This window comes from Populus alba, chromosome 2 (genome assembly GCF_005239225.2).
Source record: "Populus alba chromosome 2, ASM523922v2, whole genome shotgun sequence".
Taxonomy (NCBI): domain Eukaryota; kingdom Viridiplantae; phylum Streptophyta; class Magnoliopsida; order Malpighiales; family Salicaceae; genus Populus; species Populus alba.
This window is the reverse complement of record NC_133285.1, coordinates 16,843,382-16,869,838: the sequence shown is the minus strand read 5'-3', so window position 1 is coordinate 16,869,838 and position 26,457 is coordinate 16,843,382. Positions and strand designations below refer to the sequence as shown.

The 26,457-nt window shown below is 28.3% G+C and overlaps 1 protein-coding gene across 2 annotated transcripts; it reads right to left on the bottom strand.

The window, feature by feature from the left end:
* Nucleotides 1–12,928: 12,928 nt before the first annotated feature.
* Nucleotides 12,929–18,782, bottom strand: LOC118042682 (probable beta-1,3-galactosyltransferase 2). Of its 2 annotated transcripts, none has more exons than XM_035050401.2 (11): nucleotides 18,220–18,782; nucleotides 16,989–17,085; nucleotides 16,763–16,836; nucleotides 16,442–16,653; nucleotides 16,269–16,332; nucleotides 15,286–15,358; nucleotides 15,029–15,149; nucleotides 14,641–14,728; nucleotides 14,428–14,553; nucleotides 14,198–14,307; nucleotides 12,929–13,530 (listed from the first exon to the last, which is right to left on the bottom strand). In XM_035050401.2, exons 1-11 carry the CDS (start codon nucleotides 18,330–18,332, stop codon nucleotides 13,382–13,384), a joined length of 1,227 nt encoding a protein of 408 aa, XP_034906292.1. In that variant the 5' UTR covers nucleotides 18,333–18,782; the 3' UTR covers nucleotides 12,929–13,381. The 2 variants fall into 2 exon arrangements, with proteins under 2 accessions (XP_034906292.1, XP_034906293.1); XM_035050402.2 differs by having other exon boundaries at nucleotides 16,763–16,827.
* Between the last annotated feature and the right edge of the window lie 7,675 nt (nucleotides 18,783–26,457).

The following is a 26,457-nucleotide window of genomic DNA, read 5'->3' as shown; positions in this document are numbered from 1 at the left end:
TGGCTGTTTATCCTCTACCCGACTCCCTACACTAGTTTGTGTAGAGCCCACGTAAACTATCCACGTTTGTTTTAGATATTGTTAAGTGGGTTGTTGGAGTTGTTTCTAAAATATTTTTTATTTTAAAATAATATTAAAATAATATCTTATTTTATTTTATTTTTTAAAATTTATTTTAATATTATCATTTGATTTAAAAACATTAAAAAAATTAAAAAATTATTTTTTTAAAAGTATTTTTAAAATATTCAAAAACTAGCCTTTAAGTTTACTAAAAAAAGATTGGAACATTTTACTTTATAACTCATGGACATTTATATAATTATAAGTCACACCAAGTTAAAAGAAGATTAAGCTAATAGTATTAGGTTTCTCGAAACACATAAACATAATAGGAACAATAATTTTAAAAAACATTAAAGAGTCCTAAGAGTCTCGTTAGATAATTTCAGGTTATTTAAGGTTCGCGTGGAGATTATCTGAAAATAATATCTTCATTCACGATTAGAGATCTTCCTAAGAACCTTTTAAGAATATATCTTCATTCACGATCAGAGATCTCCTAATAACCTTTTAAGAGAGCGATTATTATATATTTAATGCTAGCTCTTTTCTGTATTTTTAGGTGCATTTAATCATATAATATCTTTCTTTATCAAATGATCAGAATAAGGCATACTATTCTATTTATAGAGAAAACTTGATAACCAAATAAATTGTAAAATATCATTTTGCGCCTTGAAATATATCACATATTATTTTCAGATAGTTTTAGAAATTTATAAAATCATGTCGCTACTTGATTTTTTTAGATCTAGAATTGTAATTCTTTGTATTAATTATATTTAAGTCTTTAATTTCTAAAACTTATTTTCAATGAAGTCGCCCTTGATTAATCATCGTAGTTTAAATTCTTACTTGTGGTTCTTTATGTGTGTAATTCATTATATTTTATAATATGTTGACCCAAATATAAATCACAATTCTAATCAAAATAGGATTAAATAAGTTAAATAATTTAACTTATTATCAATTTAATAAATTGATTAATTTATATTTTAAAATTAGAAACAACATCTAGCAATGTTTCATAATCCCTTAAATATTAAAAAAAATCATAAATGGTTTAAATTAAACTTTTAATTACTCATTTTTTAATATAATTATTATTCATTCATCAACAATGTTTTAATTTGTATACTTGAGCATAGAGTGTGTATGCTCTGACAAATTATACTTGTTCTTAACACCATAGTCATTGATTTTTTGAATAAGATTTTAAATTATTTTCAAACATCATTTCACCTTGCACAAGGATTCCACAATTAATATTATTTAAAAATAAGTGAAATATTTTTTCTAATTCACCTAAGATGATGAATCTTCTCTTGATCATTTAAATATCTTCATATAGTTCATGTTATACCTAATATTTGTTTATTTGTTACCTTTTATTAAGGCAACATGTACTCAGGATCAAAGAAATATTTTTTTAATAAGATAACTTAATGATATCAATCTAAGAATCACTTATATAATTGTCATGTGAGTATTTACATAGACATATGTAATTTTTTTATATGAAATCTTGATACATGTCGATTTAGTATACATGTCATTTAACAAGCACATACATATTAGTTTCAAGGATTCCTTATACATCAACTTGTAAGAACAACTATTTCGTTTCATAAAGAAAAAAATATAATATGTGTCAATCTTAAGAACTATAATTAATATCAAGTCTTAATTAAACATTGACCAGGAGCATTTAGGAAAAAGCTATGATACAATAGGAATCTTATAATTATAATCATTTTATAAATTGTTTTGGAAAGCATTTTTTTTTTCCAATAACTTTATATGTACTATAGATTCATTAGTCAAACATAAATTAATATTGAAGATAAAAAAAAAAAAAAAAAAAAAAAATCTTTATTAATAATAAATATGCTTTTAGATAAATAAAGTCAATGTCATGAATAATCAATTGATTGTTTATAATGTTATATCTAACTGGTAGTTCACTGTTAGGTGGAGAGGATGATATCATAATTGTTATTCCTAGGTATAGGCATATCATAATGCCATCATCTAGACTCTATTATGATAGAAAAACGTGTTAGCATTTAATGTATGCATCTTTTATCTCCATGGTTAGTGGTGAGTCAACCAAGTTTGATTAGAAAGGTAATGTACGTAGGATGTGGTAGCTATATTCAAGGTATTAGCTCAAGAAGAGAGAGTATGTGGTCGATCCGTCAAGGAATGGGACACAAGGTCGGTCCATCAAAAAAAGGTATATAAGGTTCATACACTAAAATAGGATGTAAAGTCAATTTAAGGGATGCGTGGCTAATCCCCTAAACAAATGGTATTTATGTCTATCAAGGAGAATTGAAATAGGCAAGTCTATGGAAAGATGAGGTCAATCTAGGTAGATCTATGAAAAGGTGAAGTGAATCTGACCATCTCATTTGTTTAGGCATGCCATATCAATTCAAACATACCTCATAATGTACATGTCACCAGTTATAGGATGTAGTATGCAAGACTTATGAAATTTAAAAGAATAGTTTAGTGGTCAAGAAAGTTTACTCTCTTTTTTTTAACTTTCTAAATTTGAACTTCAAGCCTTATAGTTAGCATCCAAAAGAATTTTATTAAATTTTCATAAATACACTAAGACAATATAAGATGAATTTTTTTAAAGTCATCTAAATAGAGAATTTGATCTTGACTAATCTGTAAATTAGTTGAAAAATATCCCTACAAATTGAATAAAGAAATAACAATTTTTTACACTTCAGGCTTTATAAACCTATAAAAATTATGTTTTTTTTTTTTTTTGTGATGTAATCAGACCTTAAAAGGGAATGGTCGAATAAGATATTTTTAAAGGCTTAAATGAAGAAGCAATGAGGTGACAAACACATCAATATATAAATTCATCGTGGAAAATTAAATATCATAGGCATTGAGTTTAGTGTCATTTAATTATAAAGAATGAAAGGTTTAAATAGAAATAGAAGAATAAAAATATTAAATAATCAACTTTTCTTTTTTATTTTAATATTGTATTTGGAATAGTAATAAGAAATCTAAATAATGTTTTTTAATATCTCACTTTTAAGATAAAAATGATGATTAAAATAATAATTTCATCAACAATGGTGATATTAAAAATAATAGATGTGATTTTAGTGGTTGTGGCGATGAAGAAGAATGAGGAATATAGTATATGTCTATATGGTGGTAGTAATAAAAGTATATTAATAACAATAATATATTTTTAAAAAACAAATTCCATTGCTAAAAGAGATGGCGTTGGAAAAATAAAAATAAAAATAAAAAGTGGTGGTGGTGGTGGAAGAAAAGTGGAGGGTAATTTTAAGAGAAATGGTGATAGTGATGGTGATGATGCAATATTAACAATAATACCTTTTTTAAAAAAGAAAAAAAATGTCATAATCGCCACCAATAGTAACAAGCAACAATAGTAAATGAGGTAGAAATAATGGTAGAAATCCTTGAGGTGGTGATAGTGGTAAAAATAGTTGATATATATAACAAATAAAAATAATATATCATTTAAGAAAAATTTTCTTGTTTCTTATTTTTATTTCCACCTCCTTTCATGAAATTAAGAATATGTTTAATTTTCATTCTCACACTCACTTCATTTATATTTATATTTATATTTTATTTCCTTAATTAAACACTAACAAAGTGGGAATAAAATTTTCATTTTCATTCTCACCATTCCATTTCTAGTTACCAAACATCACTTAATTAGCATTTGAGGACCATAAAATACTTAAGCATGGAAAAAGGAAACTGAGATTAATGGTTAAGTGTCCAAATTAAATCAAATGAATAGTTATTTTGATTTTTAAAAAATGATAAAATGTGTTATTGGATCCTTATCTTGTTTAAAATATGCATTGAACATATCGCATTTTGTTATATCCTATTATCTTCTGTCCTATCCAATATAACAATCACAACATAATTAGTTGGATAGTTTCTAAGCTTAGAAAAAATGTAAAGTTTTTGTTGTTTTTGTTAACCATATGATGTATGAGGGTTTGAATGATCTAATAATTCTTAATAGTCAATGATGGATCTACCATAAATAAAACATATAGAAAGCCTACCAGACTCATTTATGAACCAGTAATAAAGAGCTAAGCCTAAAAACACGCTTAATCACATAAAACAACCGGTTAGATAGAAAAATTTATAACTTTTGATTCGATCATTGAATTAAATCAAGCTCAAATTTAGTTAGGAGGTTTTATTGTCTCAATTCTTTAAGGGATTGGTTTGTTGTCACCATCCTAGTTTGATAAAACCTTCAAATTAGGCTTATAAGATGCTTTTTTATTTAGTTTTGTTATTTTCCTTTTATTTTTAAAAATCCTAGTTTAATTTCAAATTTTATGTTGTTTTTCTTATTTGATCTAGGATTCTGATTTTATTTTTTTTTAACCTTGTAAAGGTTAGTTATTGTCATATTTAAATAGTTGTAAACCTTTTAAAATATATTAGAAATGAATATTTAGTGATAAATATGAATCATAACTCTTGTTGTTGAGATCCTATTTAAGCAGTTGTTATTTGTATATTGTTACATAACCATGGCTAGAAGAGGCCGTAGAACAATATGTGCTCATGTAGAAAAGGATGAGAAGGTTCCACCTTAAGAAGAAAAAACCCTCAAGAACTCAAATAGAAAATATGCAAAGATAGATTATAAAATTAACCTATCAATTGCTGAAGAAACCTAAAAGATCATGATGAGGATGAGGATCCCATATTTGTAGCGAGTTTTGAGAACTCGTTTCAAACGTAAGGGTAAAGAAATAAACTTTTTGATTGAGATGGGTATCTTGAAGACTTAGGATTTCAGATAATGCTTCTTAAGTTTATAGACACTTTACAAGAATAGGAGTTTATTGATTGGATTTACAAAGTAGAGAGGATTTTTTAGTGAAAAGAAATCCTGGAGTAGATGAGGGTGAAACTAATCACTATTAGAATTAAGGGTGAGCTTCTTTCTGGTGGAAACAATTAGAAACACTAAAAATACACTAGGAAAACAAAGGATATGTGACTAAGAGGAGATGAAATATCACTTTCTCCTTTTTATATGCACTCAAATTTTATACCAGTTGCTCCATACATTATGATAATAGAGGAGGTTTATTAATGAATACATTGATATTTTTTATCAACTGGTAATGAGAAATGATATGTAAAAAAACAAAACAAAAAATAATAGAGAGCTAATCATGACATACCATTTAAGACATACTATACATGTAATCATTGTGGATTGCTTTAAAAGCCTATTAGAGAGCCCTAAATATAGAGAAACAACATGCTATTAGGGTAGCTAAAAAAAGCTTTTGAGATTACCAAAACATTAAAGAAGTGTGCATTAACGATCAGAAAATGACTACTCAACCTAAACCAACTCCTCCAAAAACCTATAGTCGGTGTATTAGTTCTAGTTCTAGTTTTAGATTGTAGTGTTATAAGTTTAATGTGTAAAGGTATTGCTCTGCCAATATGTTGTAAGCTAGAAAGTCATTCGAGAAAGAAACTATCACTAGAAAATCCCAAAGAGGAACTTATTTATGATGATTTGAATGGCAGTATAGAGGTTTTGTATGGAGATGTTAGTGTTACTTTAATAATTTAAAAGAGTCTACTAACTTTCAAGGAGAATTTGAATAAGAGTTGGTTATACACCAGCATATTTCATTCAATGTGTACCATCAAAGGCAAAATGTGTAAACTAATCAAATATGGTAAAAGCTATAAGAAAGTAGTATCAACAATAATAGTGAAGAAGTTGTTGTTTATAATAAAGAAGCACCCCAAACCCTGCAAGTTGAACTAGTTACGACAAAACAATGAGGTAGTCGTAGATAAATGATTTCTTGTCTTGTTTTATATTAGAAAAAAAAAATATTATGATATTTTTAGAATGATATTGTCTTTATGGATGCGTATCATATACTATTAGATAGATTTTTGTAGCATAACAAGAAGGTTGTGCATGACAGACAACACTAATGTACACCCTCAACATAATTTTTTTATCATATTGGCACCTAAGAAAAAGAAGGAAGTGATTGAAGTTGAATCAAGTAAGAGTAAAACCTAATTATTCATATTACAGATCATGGAGGAAGTATAGAATGATGTAGTTTTTGCACTGATACCTACAGGTAGTTTCATAGAGAAGACTAATGGTATCACAGGTTTAAGAGGTTCTGGCCAATTTTATAGACTTAATGATAGAAGAGTTACCTTAAAGCTTACCTCTCATATAACATTATATCAACTTAATTCAAGGTTCTAGCTTTTCAAATAGGCTAGTGTATATATTCAGCCTCAACAAGTCTAAGAAGTCATACTAACAAGTGGTAGAGTTGTTGAAAAATAGGTATTTTCAAGAGAGCATGAATCAATATGTAGCATTAACCCCTCTTAGTTTGGAAGAAAAATGGTTTATAGAGCATTGTATAGATAACAACTATTAACCCAATCATAAAATATAGGTACCACATACTACAGGTAGATGATATGTTGGATCAGCTAGTTGGCTCTAAGATGTTCTTAAATATTAACCTTAAAAGTGGCTACCACTAGATTAGGAACAAGTTGAGGGATGAGTGAAAGACAACTTTAAATTACTAAATAGGTTGTTTGAGTACATGATGATGTTGTTTGAGTTATCCAATACCCCAAATACTTTTATTAGATTTGTAAAACCCTAATCTTTTATTATAAAAAGAATAATATGATATAAATAGTGTTTTCTTTGTATAGTAAAAACGATTAGGGTTGAATGTGAGAGATATAAATTAAAATAAGGAGTAGGATGATTCATTAGTAAGGTTTCTTGACATCCTTATTCCTTTAATCTTCTTAATCTTAAATAGAAAGGAAAAAGGCCCATTTTATTCTGAAAAAATTAGGGTTTATATAGATTAAGAAAATTAAAGATTTCACGAAATAATGTTGTAATAAGAAGTAACTAGAAGAAATAAACAACAAATTAAAGAAAAATCCAATCATAGAAATCCTAATTAGTTTCAGTCAATTAGGGGAAATTTCAATGTGAAATCCTTACTTGAGTTTATGCATTATTATGGTGGTATAAACCTCAAGGATGTGATAAGATTAAGTTTATACATGAGAACTAGATTGAAAGATGAGTTTCTTAAATTGGTTTTTAATAATATTGAAAAAAATCATGTTTTCTTAAAAAAAAAAAAAAAATGAAATTTTATTATTAGGGAACAGAATTAAAGGTAATATTGTGGAAGATTTGAAAAGAGACTTTTAGGGAGGAAAATGAAGATTTTAGACACCAAGAGTTTTGTAGGGGAAAGAGGGATTTGTTGTATTTGAGTGTGTATCCTTTAAAAATTTATCATTTGGTATGTTACGTATGTAACTTGAATGAGTATGAATTGATCTGGAAAAAATAACGCAAGAATTTCAAGAATGAACACTTCGACTAATGAAAGAACTATATATATATATTTTTCAGACCCGGACTAGCCATTTTAAGAAATGGCTAGACTAATTTGGACCATTTCCCAAAATGGTTGAACCATTTTAGCTATTGCCTAATTTTAGCTGATTTTGTGTTCTGGTCTTTTCTTGGTTTTCTTTGGTTCTTTTAGGTTATTTTAAGGGGAGATTGAAATTGTTTGATTTAATTAAATATAATAAGTGTGTTTAATAATAGTGACTGAAACACTTAATCTTCAAAAGATGAAGTAATCTATACACATATGGTCTAATAAAGGTTATTAATAATAGATTAAATTTGGTCAATTAGAGGCTGTTTTGGCATCCTAAGATAGTAAAAACAAGGGCTAACATAGAAATCTTGATTGGGAAAGAGTTTAGGAACTTTTTTATGGTCAATAAATGTCTAACATGGCCTATCGTGACAACCTTATTACAAGAGGTAAGGGGGGTTGTTTTGGGCAACCCTAAAGCTTAATTATCTTGAAAAAAATGAGTGATTATTATATGGAAAAAAAAAAACATAATATGTGTGTATGCATGAAATTAACTTATGTTGGAAACCCAAAGTTTAATGTGTGATAGTGTAAGAGTACATGTATTCATGAGTAACAAGTACCTAAATTTTTAAAAGAATATTGACAAGTACACTTTTAGTACTTAAAGAGTGAAGTTAATAGAAGACTTTGTGTAATGCATGAGAGGTGTCAGTTGTAGGACTAAATGCAAGCAGGAAAAGACTAGTGAGAGGAACAATTAGGTACTTGTCACCTTATCCTCATTATTTTACAAAAATTTATATTATATAAGTCTTTATTTTTAGTATTAAGATAAGGATTTGTATATATGTGTTGTGATGTGGTGATTATTTTTAGACAAGTGTTGTGTGTGCAAAGTTGGCCACATGGGTGAGGCTTGGATTTATTTGCTTTTTTATATGATGTTTGAGTTGTTGTATGAAAAGTCAATCATATAAGAGGTGCTTAGCTTAAGAAACTTGAATTGGGAATATAAATACATTGATTTGCATGCATATTTCTTCACAATTGACTGCTCAAAGCCAACAAATCCTTCAAACCCGCTAATATCAATCTCCCTATGTAACATCTCTAATTTTTAAAACATATTTTCCACAATAGCATCTTTCACATAATGTAGGAAGCCAAGGGTGAAAATTGCACTACATAAAAAGCCTAGTAGACTTGTTTATGGACCATTATAGCATAGATAAGCCCAAAAAGAGGCCTAATCGCACCAAACTACCAATCAAATAAAAAAACTCATAACTTTGTATATGATTATTGGATCAGGCTTAGATTCAGCCAAAAGGTTCTACAAGCCCAATTCTATAAAGGATCAGCTCATTGTAACTAGCTGAGTTTGGAAAGACCTTTAAATTAATCCTAGAAGATGCTATTACATTCAGTTTTGTTATTTTCTTTTTATTTTCCAAATATCAAGTTTAATTTTGGATTTTATGTTGTTTTTCTTATTTGATTTAAGATTTTGATTGATCTAATTTATAAATATCAATAATTGGCTTATTTAAAGAGTTTTAAACCCCTTAAAGAGAGAGTACATTATAGAGAAAAATTTAGTAACAAAATGCAAACCGAAGCTCTAATTGTTAAGACTTTTTTCAATAAAATTTGATTTTTTTTATTATTTCTTTTTTTTGTCATGTTTATATTTAGCTATCCCATAAAATCAAACCATTTTTCAATCATTAAAACATTGGCGGCATTGCTTAGTGTAAAAGTTCATACTCATCACTAATCACGAGGTATTAAAATACATTAATAGGCAACAAAAGTTATCATTGACATGCCAAGTACATGTCTTTTCTATAAGAGTTCAATTTTTATCTAAGGCACAAATATGTTAGCCTTAATATGGTTGTTAATGCTCTGAAAATAATATATAATTCTACACAACATTATGCATACCTGTATGCAAGGAGTCTAGGAGTTGTACCTTGAAGACCTATATTTTAGGCAGATTTCTATTGGGTTGGAAAATGAAGGTCAAGTATTAAGTTTCATGCATAGAGAAAAGTGATGAACTATAGCCTTGAGAACCTACTACGAAGTTTGGCAAAAGAAAAACCTTAAAATACAATCTCATTTTTCCACAAATAAAGTTCACATATAACAGGTCTAAGAATCAGACTACTCAACTAAACTCATTTGAGATTTTTTGAAAGCAGAATCCTTCTGACGTGCTTGAGTTAGTACTTGTTCCTCATATCGGAGGCTAAATATTCAAGATAAAGATATAAAAGATTACCTTTAAGGGTTACATGATCATGTTAAACAAGCAATTTCTAAAAAAAACATGATTAGCCCAAGTGAGGTGTTAGAGAAGGACAATGACCAAGAATGTAATCCTCTATATTGTGTTAGTGATTGTCAAGAAAAAGGACTTCTACAGTATAGGGGATTTTAGGAATTGTGCTTAGGATAGTTTTGCATGTAATCTCTTGTGTGAAAAAAAAAATTAATAAATGTATTGCACTAGGCTTGGAAACACGAATGCCACTACTAGTTATTCTCATAACACCATAAAATGTTTTTGTTTTGGTTTTGCTATCTCTCTACCCACACAAAAGAACTCAAACAACATTAACATTACCATGTACTACTAACCCTTGACATCTAACCATCACTAAAACTAAACAAACACCAAGTTATTGAACCCCGTTAGTTTTCAACCCTTTTCTCGCCTGACAGAAACACCACCTTTTGCTAATGAATTCAAAGTGTAGCAGATTTCCATTGGTTTCACCCTATAGCTCACTTATAATAAACTCTGGATTTTTTATTATCAGCTATAGCTGGTAATGTCTTCCAGTTTTAGGAGCTCCATCTCTCTTTACATTTTCCCTCTTTCTCTCGGAGTTGCATCAAAATTATAGAACAAGAATCAATATTGTTGCATTGCTTATAAGTTCATACAATCCACGGTGAGCTATGTGTTTGTGTGTGTAGTTAGTGGTGTTCTTTTAATCATATAACTTGTTTGCATCGTGCAATGAAGATGATTAATAATTTTTTACATGTTGTTAAGAACCGATTATTTATTGTAATTGAAATCCATTATAGTATTCAATTTGAATTTAATTGGAAAAAAAAAAGTTTAATTTACATATTTAAAAGAGATATAATTTAATTCATTTTATTTTATATATCACCCTCATTACCTTTAACTTATTCCATCAGAGATCTTTCAAAAAATGAAATGGGTAAATGGGAGTTCTGAAAAACCTAGTTTTAACCTCTCTTTTTTTAGTACAGCAAATAGAGACATTGGCTTCTAATTTACTTTTGTACTATTTTTAGAGATTAATTTTCATTTCAAATTCAATTCTTGACTCTTAAAATTATTTTAAAACATGAGTTTTTATTTAAACTTCTGAATTGAATTGAATTGACAAAGTTACAAAGAGTCTTTCAAGATTTTTAATGAAATCAAATTTGCCAAACAAAATCTATTGTAACTTTCAAAAAGTAAATTTTGAAGTAAAAGTTTCAATTGTAATAAGAGAGGCAGGAGTTTTGGTAGCATGTATTATGAAAATAGCATAATAGTTTTTCTGGGGAAACAAATTACATATTGATGAGTAATGGTTGGGATGCGACATAAACAAAACCATTTGTTAAATTGTCAAGGGAAAGGGTTTCTATGGTTTAGCTGCAACAGCAACACAATGATTCCAAATATCCAGGCTCCTTAGAGAAATCTTAGATGGATTTTCTTGGGGCTCTTTTGATTCGAGAAATTCTGTAAATGCATTATGACAATCTATTCCTGTTGTCACGAGCTTCTGGCAACAACTATCTGATGGATTATTATTGTTGCCACTAAAACTATGAAAAATCTCTGCTCCACATTTTCCAGTCAACTTTGCAGCACAACCTGCTATATATTTGCTAAGCTTAGGCATAGGCTCTCCCGATGGTGCAACACTGCGTCCTGCGAGTCCTGGTGTACCCATAAATACACCAACCAAACATAATAAAACCAAGAAATATTTTGTTTGAAAAATTGTCATCTTGCTTAAAACTCAACCCGGGAAGAGATAAAGATTGTGGATTCTTTAATTGAATTGAAGGACACAACTTACTAATTAATTTATAAGTAAAAGTCTTCCAAATGCTTGGTCAGTTGTTACTTTGTTCATAAATAATCTTTAATTTGTATTTAATGAAGTTCATATAGGTTAATAAAATTAAATAGATTATTTATTATTATCATTAAGTCTCTTTCTTTATTGTTAAGCTTGTTTCTTTATCATTATTGTTGTTATTTAATTTCATTGTTGTTTCATATGTTTTTATAAATTTTTCATTTTTTTCTAAATGAAAAAATAATATAATATGATGAATAATTCATTATTTTATTTTAAATGCAATCACTTTTAGCAATGGAAAACACTAAAATTATATTTTCTACATATTTATATTTGGTTAGTGTCATAAATTTAATTAAAATAAATTCTAGTTAACATGTATAACGTTTACTTCATAATTTTTAATTTAAATGAAATAAGAATAATATTTTATAATTAAATCATTAAGAACACAAAATATTAAGATGATTATAATAAATTATGGTTCCAATTCTTTATAAACAAATCACTATAAACTTGATGTGATTTGTTTCTATATTTATTCTAATTATTAATTTTCATTAATTGCAATAAAAATATTATATTGCTATAGACTCAATCCTTTTGGTGGTGGATAGGGTCTCGAAGTTAGCCCATTTTATTGCTTATATGAAGACCATAGTTGCTTCCGACGTTACCTCTCTCTACTTTAAAAAGATGGTTCGTCTTGCATAGGGTTCTTAGGTTCATTTTTTCTGATAGGAATACGAAGTTCATAAGCAACTTTTAGAAGAGATTGTGGAGAAAGTTTGTAACTCAGTTAGATTTCATTACTCCACAGATAAAAGTGATGAACTATAGCCTTGATAACCTACTACGAAGTTTGGCAAAAGAAAAACCTGAGAATAGGATCTGATTTTTCCACATTAACAGGTCTAAGAATTAGACTACTAAACCCATTTAAAATTTTTATATGTTCCTCGTATTGTATGTTAAATATTCAAGATAGATTACCTTTAAGGATTACATGATCATGTTTTTTAGTTCGTCCAAAGAAATAAATTAATTTCAGTTAATATATTATGAGAGAGCACAGTTAATATATTATGAGAACTGCTCCAACAGGGATGCCACTACGAGCGTTGGCTGATAATGTCTTCCAGTTTCAGGAGCTCCATCTCTCTTTACCTTTTCCCTCTCTCTCTCTCGGAGTTGCATAAAAAATAGAGAAGAAGAATCATTATTGCTGCATTGCTTGTAAGTTCATAATCAAATCAACCAACTTTAAGCATTTCCTAATTGATGCAATGCAGAGTTTCTACAATGGATATTGGGTTAACAGAATATAGAACACTTCAAAATCGAATGAGGGCTGGAAAAGCCACCGCCGGAACTTGTATTATTGTGCTTGATTGCCCGTGGGATTGTAACCTACAATTTGGCAAAGAATTGTTGGGGTGGTGACAGGTCCACAGCCTCTTGCCTTCTCTGGCCGCTATTGCAGACTCTCTCCTTCACTAAAATGGAGAAGTCCGCAAAGCAGGGCCTCTTCTCTCACACACACATGTGGGCAAGGGCGTGAATGTACATCCATTTTCTCCCCCTCTCTCTATTGGCGTATAATGGCATGGTTTCTATACTCACAAAAAATACAGAAAGTACTCAAAACACCTGATTCTTTAGTGTATCATCTTCCCGAGGTTGGAAGAGCACTATCTCCTAAAAAGTTGCACTCCACAAAGCATTCTCACCTTCCCCGCACCGCCGATGGACCTCCTTAATCCTATCGGCAGATCTGCAAATCCCGCTGCAGCTCCAATCAAATGATGCAACACAGATGTTGCCGGCCTGGGCCTTCCACTCGCAATCTGAGGTAACAAGTTGTGAAAAAATAATCAGAATTTGCAACATACTCTACTGGTACAATTCAGAGACTAAGGTTTAGGAGCCATGTGCTCAAGGATGGGTCAACAACCAATGTGGCAATTATATTTGTTATATATTTGCAAATAGCAACTAACAGAAGGAAACAGAAATAAATGTGATCAGGAAAGGCCATATGAGGTTATTGCACTTTCATATGAATAGTGATTTCAGCAGTAGGATTATTATCATTATCATGATAAGAATTCTAAATTTTAGGTCAGAAGTATCAATCAGCTGCACACCATCCATGACAAAATTGTTGATTTGTGCGGGCAAATCTTATTAGTTTTGTGTCAACTTTTACAAATACTATGCTGTAAGTGTTAACTTCTTCAAACCTTATAATAAATAATAACAAATAATCACATCAATCCAATATTTAGTCAGTTCATTCTGGTGTGCAATGTACTCCTTCAAGGTGTAAAAATTGATGTGATAGAGGCTCACCCCCCACTGATGTATGACATGGGAACACTCAGTATCTTCAGCAAGACAGTAATTGCTGGATCTATAAATTATATTAGTCTAATACAGTCCAAGAAAATCTCTTTTTCTTTGTACTTCAATTAAATAAAGCTTTTCAATATTTCAAGTTAAATGTAGCTTTACCAGGTGGAGTGCCACAGCATAGTCTCCTATCATCAATGTGCTCTGCATCAAGTCCAATAAACCACGACCCCAGCGAAACATCCTCGTTGGCAAACTTGTGCAGAACATGCCTGAAATAATTATTTGCACAAGAACCATCATTGATGTAAGGAAACTACAGGAAAAGGTTGGGCATTTAGATCCAGGCACAAACTTCCATCTTTCTTATGTTACAAATAAAGAGAACTTACTGGTTTATTGATATATACTTGGCCAAATCTTTTGAAATAGCATACAGCTGTCCAGTAGCATGTCGGAAGTACTTATTTCCTGCCTCACCAAATTTCCAATACTCAGGTTCATGGTATCTCACACCCCTGTTCAAAAAAGTGACTAGTTAAAAATCTAGATGATGATTTCTTTTAAAAAACTCCTGACAGAAAATTCAAGACAATTTCACTTACTTTTGATTAAGGACAGGACCAGATTTCATGCATCCAATATATACACGTGGTTTCTTTCGGTGTCTAACTAGAGTTTCTCCGAGTGTTGCTGCACCAAGTAGCAAGAAATGGACTTAAAACAAATTATTAGAAAGTAGGAACAGCAATTTACTTGTATGGATAAAACCACTAAGATAAACTTGTGTTGATTGTCACATTGATCCTAGAGGCTATGAAAGAACCTAAATTCTTCAGATGGTGACATTTAAATACATAAAAATTTATAATAATCTAAAAACTTTTCCCATCAATTTCTTTCCTGAAATAGGAAAAGAATAACTCATTAAACATCTTCAGATGATTATAAATCACTAACAATGGAATCATTGCACATTATATATTGATCTACCTATATTTACATGGACATCATCATCAACTTTGACATAGAAATCTGCATCCCACGAAGTGACAGCAGTAGCAAAATATATCTTTGTCTTGGCTGACAACTCAAGATACCCTTCAACATGGTCCTGCTCGGATCATAGCAGCACAAATATGTGAGCTCTTAGACTTAGATTTTTCTTTTCCTGAGTATACTAAGTAGTTTTTCTTTAGAAATGAGCAAGTAGGGCAGCGCAATAGAAGATTAGGAAACAAAAGCCTTACCAGTCTCAAGAAATCTCCATGTTTTTTGTCCTCTGCTTCAATGGCTCTGTCCAAAATGCCTCCTGATGTTGCACTAGAAAGCATAAAAATATTTTAAGTGATCTAGCACCGTCAAAGCTATTAGTTGTCATGAATAGAAATTGTTAACAGATCATGCATTCAGAAAGCACAGGTTTAATTCATAAGATTTGATTGTTTTCACCAACATATATATAATATTTCAGAACTAAAAAAAACATATTTCTATAGTAGAGTGCCTCTTGGAAAATAAATTCTGCTATATGATATGATAGATTGAACATTTCAGCTTTTGCCAAAACAAGCGTGTACAAATTACAATTGAAGAAGAGACAGAAATGAGCTGCAAGTGTTTAATTTTAGACAAATGCATCATGTATAAAAAAGTTACTAAAGAAATTACATCAGTCAAAAAAAATTGAAAATCATTTCATGGAAATGCAAAGATCATCTCATGCATGCAACTATTCAGGCAACAATGTTAGGTTAATAAGCTCATTTCAAACCCAGCAAACAACAGAAATGATTCGTGAAGAAATGCTATTGAAAATGCAATAGAAATTTAATTTCTATGGAATACAAATGCACCAAAAAAGCCTTAGTAATCACTGCAATGCGGCAGCTTACTCTTCCAGATTCTCAGTGCCTTTAACTGACATCAGGATACTTATGGATTCTCAAGAGAGATTGGATTAATTACATTGTAGCAAATGGTTGTAGAAAGCAAATGGAAAGTTCGTGTGTGCAGCCTTAATAACTAAAATTTGAATTGTTTCATGGGTAGCGTTGATCATTAAGCACGGGATGGATGAGCAAATATTCAAAATGAATTTATGCAAATGAATTTATGCTCGCATTACAGCCAAAAACATCCACTCAACAACTCAAAACTAAGATCCACATACTCCATCACGAAATACATGCACCCTTATCCAGATCATTTAAGAGAATAGAAGCCAGCCCACCTATGACCAATGACAAAGCGAACAATGATACCCTTCTCTTCTTCCAGTTTCTTCCTTTTTTCACCTATTTTTCATTAAGGAAAAAAAAACCTTTTGTCACAATGAGATTTCACACAGAAATTAAAATAGCATAAGAGTTAATGAAGGAAAGAACAGGGGACAATTCAACGAACCTTGTGGCATCCACGTAGCACGAACTGAATCTCTTCTTTTCCGGCTGCTAAAAGCTGTATTAATACCAATAACCATCAAATATCTTCTTTTCCCAGATGACCCAGTCCTCTTTACGTCATCTGACAAAGGAGAGCCACTGAGTATAGACTCCTGTGCTGCCCTAGCAGCCGCTAATTCCATCTCCAAATTTGAAATGGTTTTGTCTAATGTCCTACATTCAATTTTTGATAGAGAGTTTGCTTTTGAGGATACCTTCACACAAATCAACTATGACATGTAAGCAGAAGGTAGAACAATTGTTGGGCATAAGCTATACTTACTGAATGGCATTATGAGTTTTATAAACTTCCCCAATAATATCCTTAGAGTCACGCTTCACTTCTTTCTGGTGCAACTAAAGGGATTTAAATCAGATTACAAACAACAATGGTGATGAGTAACATATAAAAATGAAGTAAAGAGCTTGAAACACTCTGAGTATAGCATTAATTAAAAAAACATAAAAAGGGAATGGAAATTTATCATGTCATAAATAAAGATACCCACAATTTCATCACCGCAACCCTCTGAAACTAACTTTAGTTTTTCAGCTTCCACCGTAGTTGTTCGGTTGATGCCTTTAGGCTCGGGAACGTTCCACATCCTGCCACCATTTTTCCTTATTAATATGCCATTGCATCTTAAGTGCCAACAAGAAGTTACCTTGTTGATGATTATTTGCAATCTCTTTAATCATTCAGAAACAAATAAAAGCAATGATGCAAACAAACTAATACAAAATAAGATAAAGATTGAAGCTACTTGCAGAACCACAAATGCACATACAACCATTGAACAGATACCAGGAACTCTGATGATTTCATCTCCATGAAATTATTCCTGGAGGCACATCCAGACTGAAGAAAATACTCGTATGTGAAGATATGAAAAGGGAAGAGAAAATTCAATGGGGGATCATTGAAATGATTGCTAAATCTCATCACGAATTTCTAGCTAACCATCTCCAACAAAAAAGAGCAGTCCCAGCTACCAGATATTAAAGAATAATTTATGGCAAAGTATAGCAGATGTCGGTGACCTTCCTTCCCCTAGTACACAACCAAGTGGAAGCAGGTAGAAATAAAAACGGGGATAGTTCTTAAAGGTAGCACATGGATTTCCAACAAATAAACCACTTTTAAAACTACTACCTGAAATAAAATCTTATGAACAACAGTAATGAAGACAAAGATTAATTATTTATTAGATGATGGAGGAATTGGGAGCAGAAGGGTATGAGAAATTCTTGAATAAGGAGGGACCTGTTATCAAAACATGAATCCACAAAGGTTTGAGAAAACAAAATACCGACACTCACTAATAGTATTAAAGTAAAATAGAAAGTCAATGCATCAAAATCCTAAATTGGATAATTAGATCTATCTCACTTGAGCAAGAAAATAAAGCCAGAAATTGCATGGAAAATTCAAACTCGAAAAATGGTGAAATATTAAGATTCAGATAATTTAAAGAAGTCAATCCATTTTTTTAGATGAAAAATAAAACATATTTTTCCACAAAACCAACCAAAAACAAGCCTTCGATCCACACAATTAACAATCATCAAAACTGAGATCTTAGAATTTGAAAAGAAATAACAGCTTGTGCCCATTTCATAAAAGGCAGAAACTTAATCAAATTCAATCAAAATAACCTCTCCAAAGATTGCCCCAACAGGGATTTCAGATGAAAAAAATAATTAGAAGAAAAAAAAAAGGACAAGAAGAATTAAACATACCAATTGGCGAGGAGCATTCCCGAACAGAAGCAAGCCAAGCATAACGAAAGAGTCCATTTTTGGGAGATAGCATTTTTATAAGACTGCTGATCTCCCCTGCTCTTGAAAGTCATTTCTTTTCCTTGTTATTTCAATCTGAGGTTTCCAATTCTTCCCTTCTATTCACAAACCAATAGCTATCTCAACAAAAACAAACCCCATATGCAAGAAAATAAATCGAACCACGGAGACGAAGATAAAAGCTCCCTCAAGAAGTACTTAGAATTTCTTTTAGGAGTACCAGAGCTATGAATGAGAGCTCTGTCCAAGATTGGAACCAGAAAAATGTGTGTTAGAGAGAGAGACCCAGAGGGGGTGGTCTGGTCTGTTTTTCCCTTTTTTTTAACTTGTTTCTTCTTGTTTTTGTTCCTTTCTCTATCCTCTTACCTAAGCTTTGTAGTAGGAGTTGTAGGAGAGTTTGATGGTGTTGTTTCTCTCTCCAGGTTTTTTCTCTCTCTAGAAAGTATGGAAATGCTCTTCTCTGCTTTGCTAGCAAGGGAAGTTGAACAGAAGTGAGGAGACCTTCTAACCGCCTCTCTTCTTATAGTTAGAGTTGTCTGGGACTCTGGTAATAGTAATAGTTCATTTTTTAAAATATATTTTATTTAAAAATATATTAAAATAATTTTTTAATATTAAAAGAATTGAAAACATAAAAATTAAATTTTAAGTAAAATAAATGAATTTTATATATTTTATAATGTAATTTCAAACGGGTTACAATAAATTTGTGTTTAAAAATATAATAATAATAATTTTTAAAAGTTTTTTTCAGGAATGTATCAAAATAATATTCTTTTAAAAAATTATTTTTTGATATTAATATATCAAAATAATTTAAATATATAAAAATTTAATTTTTAAAAAATATTATTTGAAATACAATCTCATACAACCATTACCAAACCATCCTCATCTTACTGTAATTAGGTTTTTAAATTTTGTAAGGTATTTAATTTGCCTGAAAAAGGACTAACAATCTACCACATGTATATTAATGCCTTTTAAAGCATACTTCGTTAAACATGTCAAGATGGTGGAGTCAATATTTTATAAGCTTAAAACTTAGTTTAAGGTTTGGTTTTATTTTAAAATGATTTAAAATTTAATTTAATTAAACTCTGAATAATTCAGTTAAACTTGGAAAGCTTAGTTGCATATTAAGTCTAACATTTTTTTAAAAAAAAAATATTAATTCAAAATTATTTAATTTTGAGGCTGATTTGACAAACCGATAATAGCAATAATATTTATAGAAAATTTATTGGTAAACTTGTATTTTTCTTTTTTTCTTTTTTTTTTTTTTTTATCACGGTTTTTTTTTATTTCTAAAGTACAGTTAAGTATGCATCTCAAATAAATATTTTCATTTATTTACAACATTAAATAATTATTTTTATCCCCTTAAAAAGAAAATAATTAGTATCCTATACTTTTTGGATCTTCGAAGAAAGCAACAGTAGAACTTGAATTTGATTTCTTTTTTATATTTTGCGTTATGGAAATGGACTCAATATCTATATGTATATATTGAAATCAGAAACTCAGTTTACAAATAAATATATAAGCAGAAAATATAAGACACCATAATAAAATATGAAAATAGACATAATTTTATATTTTAATCATCTCTTTTTCTCCATTAAGAATAGAGAAGCCATGAAAAGACGAAGCTGAATATCTACCACATAAATGTCGGCAAGAGGGTTCTGTTCTTCTTCACTACTTTTTGGTAGAAATCATTCTAAAACAGTAAAAAAAAAAAAAAAACTGGATACGAAGAGTTGTTAGTCCCGCGCTCACATGGTAAACTATGGTAATGTTTGTTAGTTGAAAATTAGTTTTTTTAAAAAAATATATTTTTTATGTGAAATGATTTTTTAAAAAAATAAATATTTTTTTTAAATTTTGATAATGTTATAAAAAAATTAATTGAAAAATATTTTTTATTGGTTGTTTATATTATGAAAAATAAACTGGAAATAATTTGTTATTGTTTTAATTTTTTTTCAAGTTTATTAAAAAAATAAAAATTAAATTTTACATGTAAAAAGTTTAAGGGGGATGAAATTGAAAAAAAAATCTGATTTTATAAATAAATTTTAAATAAAATAAATAAAAATCAAAATAATGAAGACTAAATTTGATAGATAAAAGAAGTTAAAAGATGATGAAATTAAAAAAAAAATACAATTTTATAAATTATTTCAAATAAAATAAATAGCAATCAAAAGAATATGGACTAAATATGATAAATAAAAAATTTCAATTAAAAAAATAATAAAAAAATAAATAAATAAGAATGAAAAAAATAAGGATCTAATTGATATAAAATAAAATTAAATTAAATTAAATTCTAAGGGTCAAATATAAAAAAAATTAGCAATCAGAATATTAAATATCAAATTTGATATAATCAACAAATATCAAGATATTTCAAAACTTTTCACAACTTTTTAAAAGTGTTTTTCGCTCAAAATAAAAAAAAAAATAATTTGCTAAAAACCAATGTAAATTTTTTTTTACTAAAAAATATTTTCAATTGACCAACTTTTTTATTACTAAACAAACACAAGAAAAATATAAAAAATAATTTTCATGAAACCACTTTACATGACATTAATAGGGCATACATCTTTTATATCTACTCATTTAGAGAAATTCCTTTAATTAAGACTTGTGTTAATTTGATATTGTGTTAGTTTTTTTTTAAGATATATTTTTAATTATTTTTTATTTAAAAACTATTAAATTGATGCCATTAAGTGTAATATAATATCAAACATACTTATATAAAGATAAAAATATATGATGAAATTAATAGTAACTAAATGAGTTTCTTAAAGCCATTTCTAAGGGCTCTTAGAATAAAGTTGTTCGTGGTTTACATCAATTATACAAGTACCCTTATAAAAATATATATACATGCGTATATGAATATAGTTAATAAGTGGATTTATTTTATATATTTTAATAAATAAATAAATAAAACAAGAAGGTTTTATTTTACCTTTGGTTGGATAACACTTTTATCTTAAATAGTATTTTTTTAATTTAATTTTATCCTTTAATATTATATTTATTAAAGATCCTCATATAATACTATTCTCTTGAATAATGCTTTATCCTTTCTTCTTTTGTTTTTTTTAACTGATATATATATATATATATATATATATATATATATTAATTTTTATTATTTAATATTATGTTTATTAAAATCCTCACATAACATTATTTACTTAAAAAATTGTGTTTTTTTTTCCTTTTTTTGTTTTTTTTTTTTATTCTATATTTTTTTTTTCAATTTCAATTTTATTCTTTAACATTATATTTAATGAGAATTGGACTTTATAATTCTTTTCAATTTATTTTTTATGAGATTATCTTATATTCATAACCTAAATTATGTGTTTAACATGTTAACTCGGTTGACTTGAGCATTTTTTTTTTAATTAATTTTTTTCATTTGTATCTCTCCTCACATGGTACTATTCACTTGAATAGTGTTTTTTTCATTCTTTTTTATTCTAATTTGTGTTTTTTTCTTTCAATTTCATCTATTAACATTATGTTTATTAAGAATCCTCATATAACATTATTCACTTGAATAGTGTTTTTTTTTCTAATTTATGTTTTTTTTCAATTGTATCCTTTAACATTATGTTTATTGAGGATTGGGTTTCATAATTTTTCAATTTACTTTTTTATGAAATTATCCTAGATTCATGACTCGGACTGCGGGTTTAACAAGTTAACTCGATTGACTGGAGTATTTTTTTTTCTGATTGACCTTTTTTTTTAATTTTATCATTTAACATTAAATTGATTGAGAATTAGACTTCATGATTTATTTCGATCTATTTTCTATGAGGTTATCCTCATCCCATTACCAGGTCACAGGTTTTGCAGGTTAATATTGGTTGACTCAAGTTGTTTTTTTATCTTTTTTTAATTGATTTTTTCACTTTCATCTTTCAAAACTGATTTGATTGAGAATTGAGCCCTATAAATTGTTTCAATTTAGTTTCTATTGGGTTATCTTGGTCTCATGACCTTAATCGCAGGTTTGACAAGTTAACTCTAGTTATTTTTTTAAAAAAAAATTAGTTTTATCATTCGACATTGGATTTATTATAAATTGAGTTTCATAATTTGTTTTGATTTATTTCTTCTAGAGTTATTATAATCTCATCACTTGGTATACGCATGGATTGGTTAACCCAAATTTACCATAATCAATTCAATATATTATGGTTTCGGTGTTTATTAAAAAAAATTATCTTAAATATTTATTTTGACTCAAATTATGTTTTTATCAGTCATTTAAGTTACCTTTAGATCTGTTAAGGTAGCCAGGTTACATCGAGTTAATTTTTATAAGATTTAAATTTTTTTTATTAAAAAAATACTAGCAATACCTAAACCTCTTTTTTAAGTTAATTTTTTATATTTGAAGTAATGCAAGCTAATAATCTAAGGATTTCAAACAATGATGATGGGAAGATATATGCCATATGAGTCCATGGGGATGTGAAATGAAAAGCCAATCATATTGCCAATGCCAGAATAAATGTTTCATTTATGCCGAAGCTTTATTGTGAATATGACATTTCCCTTTCTCATCACCGAAAAAGCAGGAGGAGAAAAGTATAGTACTCAAATAAATAACTTTTTTTTCACCAATTGTTGTTTAAGGAATGTTAATTTGTGACGGTGATTACATATTTGTGTCGGTGAAAAAGGCATATTTTGCCACATTTAAATCATTTTAAAGTATAATCATCTTATCAAACTCGGTGATCTAACAATTTAATTTATAATTTAAATGATTTAGTCGATCAATTAAAATAATCTTTTTTATTTTTATTTAAAATGTTGTTTTTAATTTTTTATCCAAATAATTCCATTTCATTTAAAATAAATGAAAAACTGAAAAATATTAATTTTGAATATATTCAAATTTACCAGTTAACCTACAAACTAACCATGAGTTGTTTCTAATAACTATGCTTCAAATGAGGTTATTGTCATGATGTCCATGATTCTCCTTTTTATTTTTTTTATAACCCGGTATATTTGGACCAGCTTATGCACACTACGATTAATATTTGGATTCATTGAACATTTTATAAATCTAGTAAACAAGTAAGGCATTACGAGAATAACAGACATACATAAAAATAAAAAATCAAACCCAGGTGCTGGTCCTTTCCCCACTAGTTCACTACCTCAAGTGCTCCCTCTTCTTTTCTCTTCTTAATTACCATGGAAGTTGGTCCTTTGGATTGAAGAGGAGCACATGAACTCAATATGACAAAGCAACCACGTCTTTTTTATCATCTTTCATCATCGCATGCTCGAGATAAGGTGGGGTTGCCCTAGAAATAGCGCTAGGAGTTGGACAATTTAATGGACGGTTAATATATACAAATTAGCTATCGTGTTCTTCTGCGGGTTATACATTTTTTTTTTCAAAAAAATGTTAAATATACAGACCACTTTGATATGTTTTTAATATAAAAAACTCAAAATATAAATCAAGAAAATTTTGCAAATATATAATTAAATAAATCAATAAATATCTATGTATATAAACAAAAAAAAACCATTAATAATAACCAAAAAAATCTTAAAAACTGAGATATGTATGTAGATCAAGATATTTAATTATACAAAATAAAATATTCACCCGATAATGTGTTAACTGAATTTGTTTATTTAAATCAATAAAAGATAAATCCACACACAAAAAAACTCGTGATCTAAAAAATAAATACAAATTAAACTAGCCGAATAAACTCACGTCCTAAAAAAATGTTACGCAATCCCGAAACATCATAAATATTATTTAAAAATAATATTTTTTATTTTGAAAAATAAAGTTTATTTGCATAAAAAAAAATATAGATGAATTATAATAATATCTTAAAAATAAAACACAAGCAAAACATTTTAAGAAAAAAACTTATGTTCTATAAAGACATGAAAAACTCGTGACCTAGGTTTTTGAAAAATAAAGTCAATATGAAAATACCAAGACTTCACCCATGGCCTGGTAATTATAAAAAGAACCCGTGTGAAAATAAAAAAAAAATACCCTAAATGTACTTTTATTGCACATGAATAATGGAAAAAAAAAAAAACAATGTTTAACAACCTAACAATTTTCTTGATCCCGGGGTTAAGAAAGTATTTTTATTATTTAAAAGCTTATGAAAAGTAAAAAAAAACCTTTTACTTAACAACTCTAAGTTTTGTTAATTTTGAAGGTAAAAGAGTATTTTTATTATACAAAAAAAAAAGAAAAAAACTTAGATACCCCTTACCAATCTTTTAATGACCAGAGAGCAAGTGGAAAAAACCAAAGCGTCCCCAATCTCAAGGCTTCTTTTTTTTCCATTCAAAGATAAAAAAAAATATAATTTTATTATAATAATCCATAATAAATTGAGTCTGTGGCTACAATAAAGAACCCAAACCTTATAATGTTTTAGTTAATTATTGTTTTAGGTTCGGTATTCTAAATTGCCTTCTATATAAATGTACTAGGGAGCCTTTATAAAAACTTTACATGTGAAAATCTAGGATCTCAGCTGTAGACCTAACACTATTCACACACAAAAACATTGTAAACCTATTGTTTTTTTTAAATAATTTATTTTGGTCTTTAAAGTTTAGTTTTAGATGATTTAATCTTAATTAAAGGCCAATCGCTTTTGATTTCTTATTCAATTGTAGAATTAAAAGAACAAGGTATAGTTGTTTTATACCAAATATGGATGAAGTGTCAGAAATTTTAGGAAAAATATACTTTTATCCTCATATTTTCAAAATAATACAAATTATATAATTTTGGCACCTTAATATTTTTTCAACTCAATTTTGAGACAAAATTTTATTTTTGTTATATTATAGTCTTTAGATGAGAGAGGACAGAGAGGTCACTAAATTCCGATGTAAATGTCATGACACCAATATAGGTAGTTGATATTTATTTCAAATAGTTTCATTTAATGAGGGAAATTCATATTAGATGTTTTTTACTTTTAAAATTTTTGACAAAACATATTTGAGCATGAGTTGGTTTTGGGTAGATTTTGGTTTTGGGGATGGTTTTTTGGTTTTTTATGCTATAAATGAGTTTATCATGGTTCCTAAGGTTTTTTCTAGGTGTTTTGAGTCAAAATAGGTTGAACAATAGATTTTAGAGTAAAAAGACCTTAAGCTTTGATTCTCCGGCCACCACAATGGCTAGAAACTAGGCAAAACCAAACATCATATCGTCTAAATTTTTTTTTCTCGCAAATATTTGGGATCAACGACATTTTGTCCGCTCTAGATGAAAAAAAAAATAAGGGCTCATTTGTGTGGGCTTGCCAGGCAGGTCTCACGTGTGGAGCCCGAACAAATAGGCTAGGCTGGCTGGCCTAACTTGCAGACCTAGTAGCACTTGGCCTTTACTTTTCCTTTCTTTTTTGTTTCATTTTAAAAAAAAAAATTGATGCTTCTTTTATATGATTTTTTTTTCAAAAAAAATATTTATATTTAGATTAATATCAATTCTCTCTTTTATTTTGTTTAGAGAAGCCTTTTTTAATTGAAGATTATTTTTTTTGTTATGCATTTAATTTTTATGAAATTTTTTTGATTTGTCTATAATTTTTTTAAAATTTTTTGTATAAATGAACTTTATTTTTTAAAATAAAAAAATATTTTTAGATAGTATTTTTAATATATGCACCTTGCATAGTATTTTTTTTTTCATTTTATTTTATTCAATCAATATAACATGTGTCTATTTCTATTATATTTTGATTGAATAAAAAAACTATTTTAATAAATAAATTTAGTAAACACAATCAAGTAAATATCATGTTTTGTGAGATTAAATATCTTAATTTATATCTGTCTCTCAATTTTTCTAGTTTTTTTAAGTTATCATTTATGATTTGTTTTTATTATTACATATAGTTCTCAATTTATTTGAATACATGTATGTATAAGTTTTTTAGTTTTACTTAAAAAAATTTAACTACAAAAATACATCAAAAAAACTTATATAAAAAATATTTTATTAGCTTATATAAAAAATATTTTATTGAAAAAAAAAATATATCAAACCAATGGTGAAGTGCGGGTTAAATATCTAGTGTATGAGTGTTTGTGTGTGTATAAAATGAAAATTATATATATAAA

Bases quoted from the DNA above. Each gene is read 5' to 3' on its own strand.
- LOC118042682 (XM_035050401.2), bottom strand. From the start codon at position 18,332: ATGACTTTCAAGAGCAGGGGAGATCAGCAGTCTTATAAAAATGCTATC. The intron at 16,654-16,762 runs GTAAGTATAGCT...AATTGAATGTAG, and splicing joins AAAACTCATAATGCCATTCA to GACATTAGACAAAACCATTT. The intron at 15,150-15,285 runs GTAAGGCTTTTG...TGATCCGAGCAG, and splicing joins ATGGAGATTTCTTGAGACTG to GACCATGTTGAAGGGTATCT.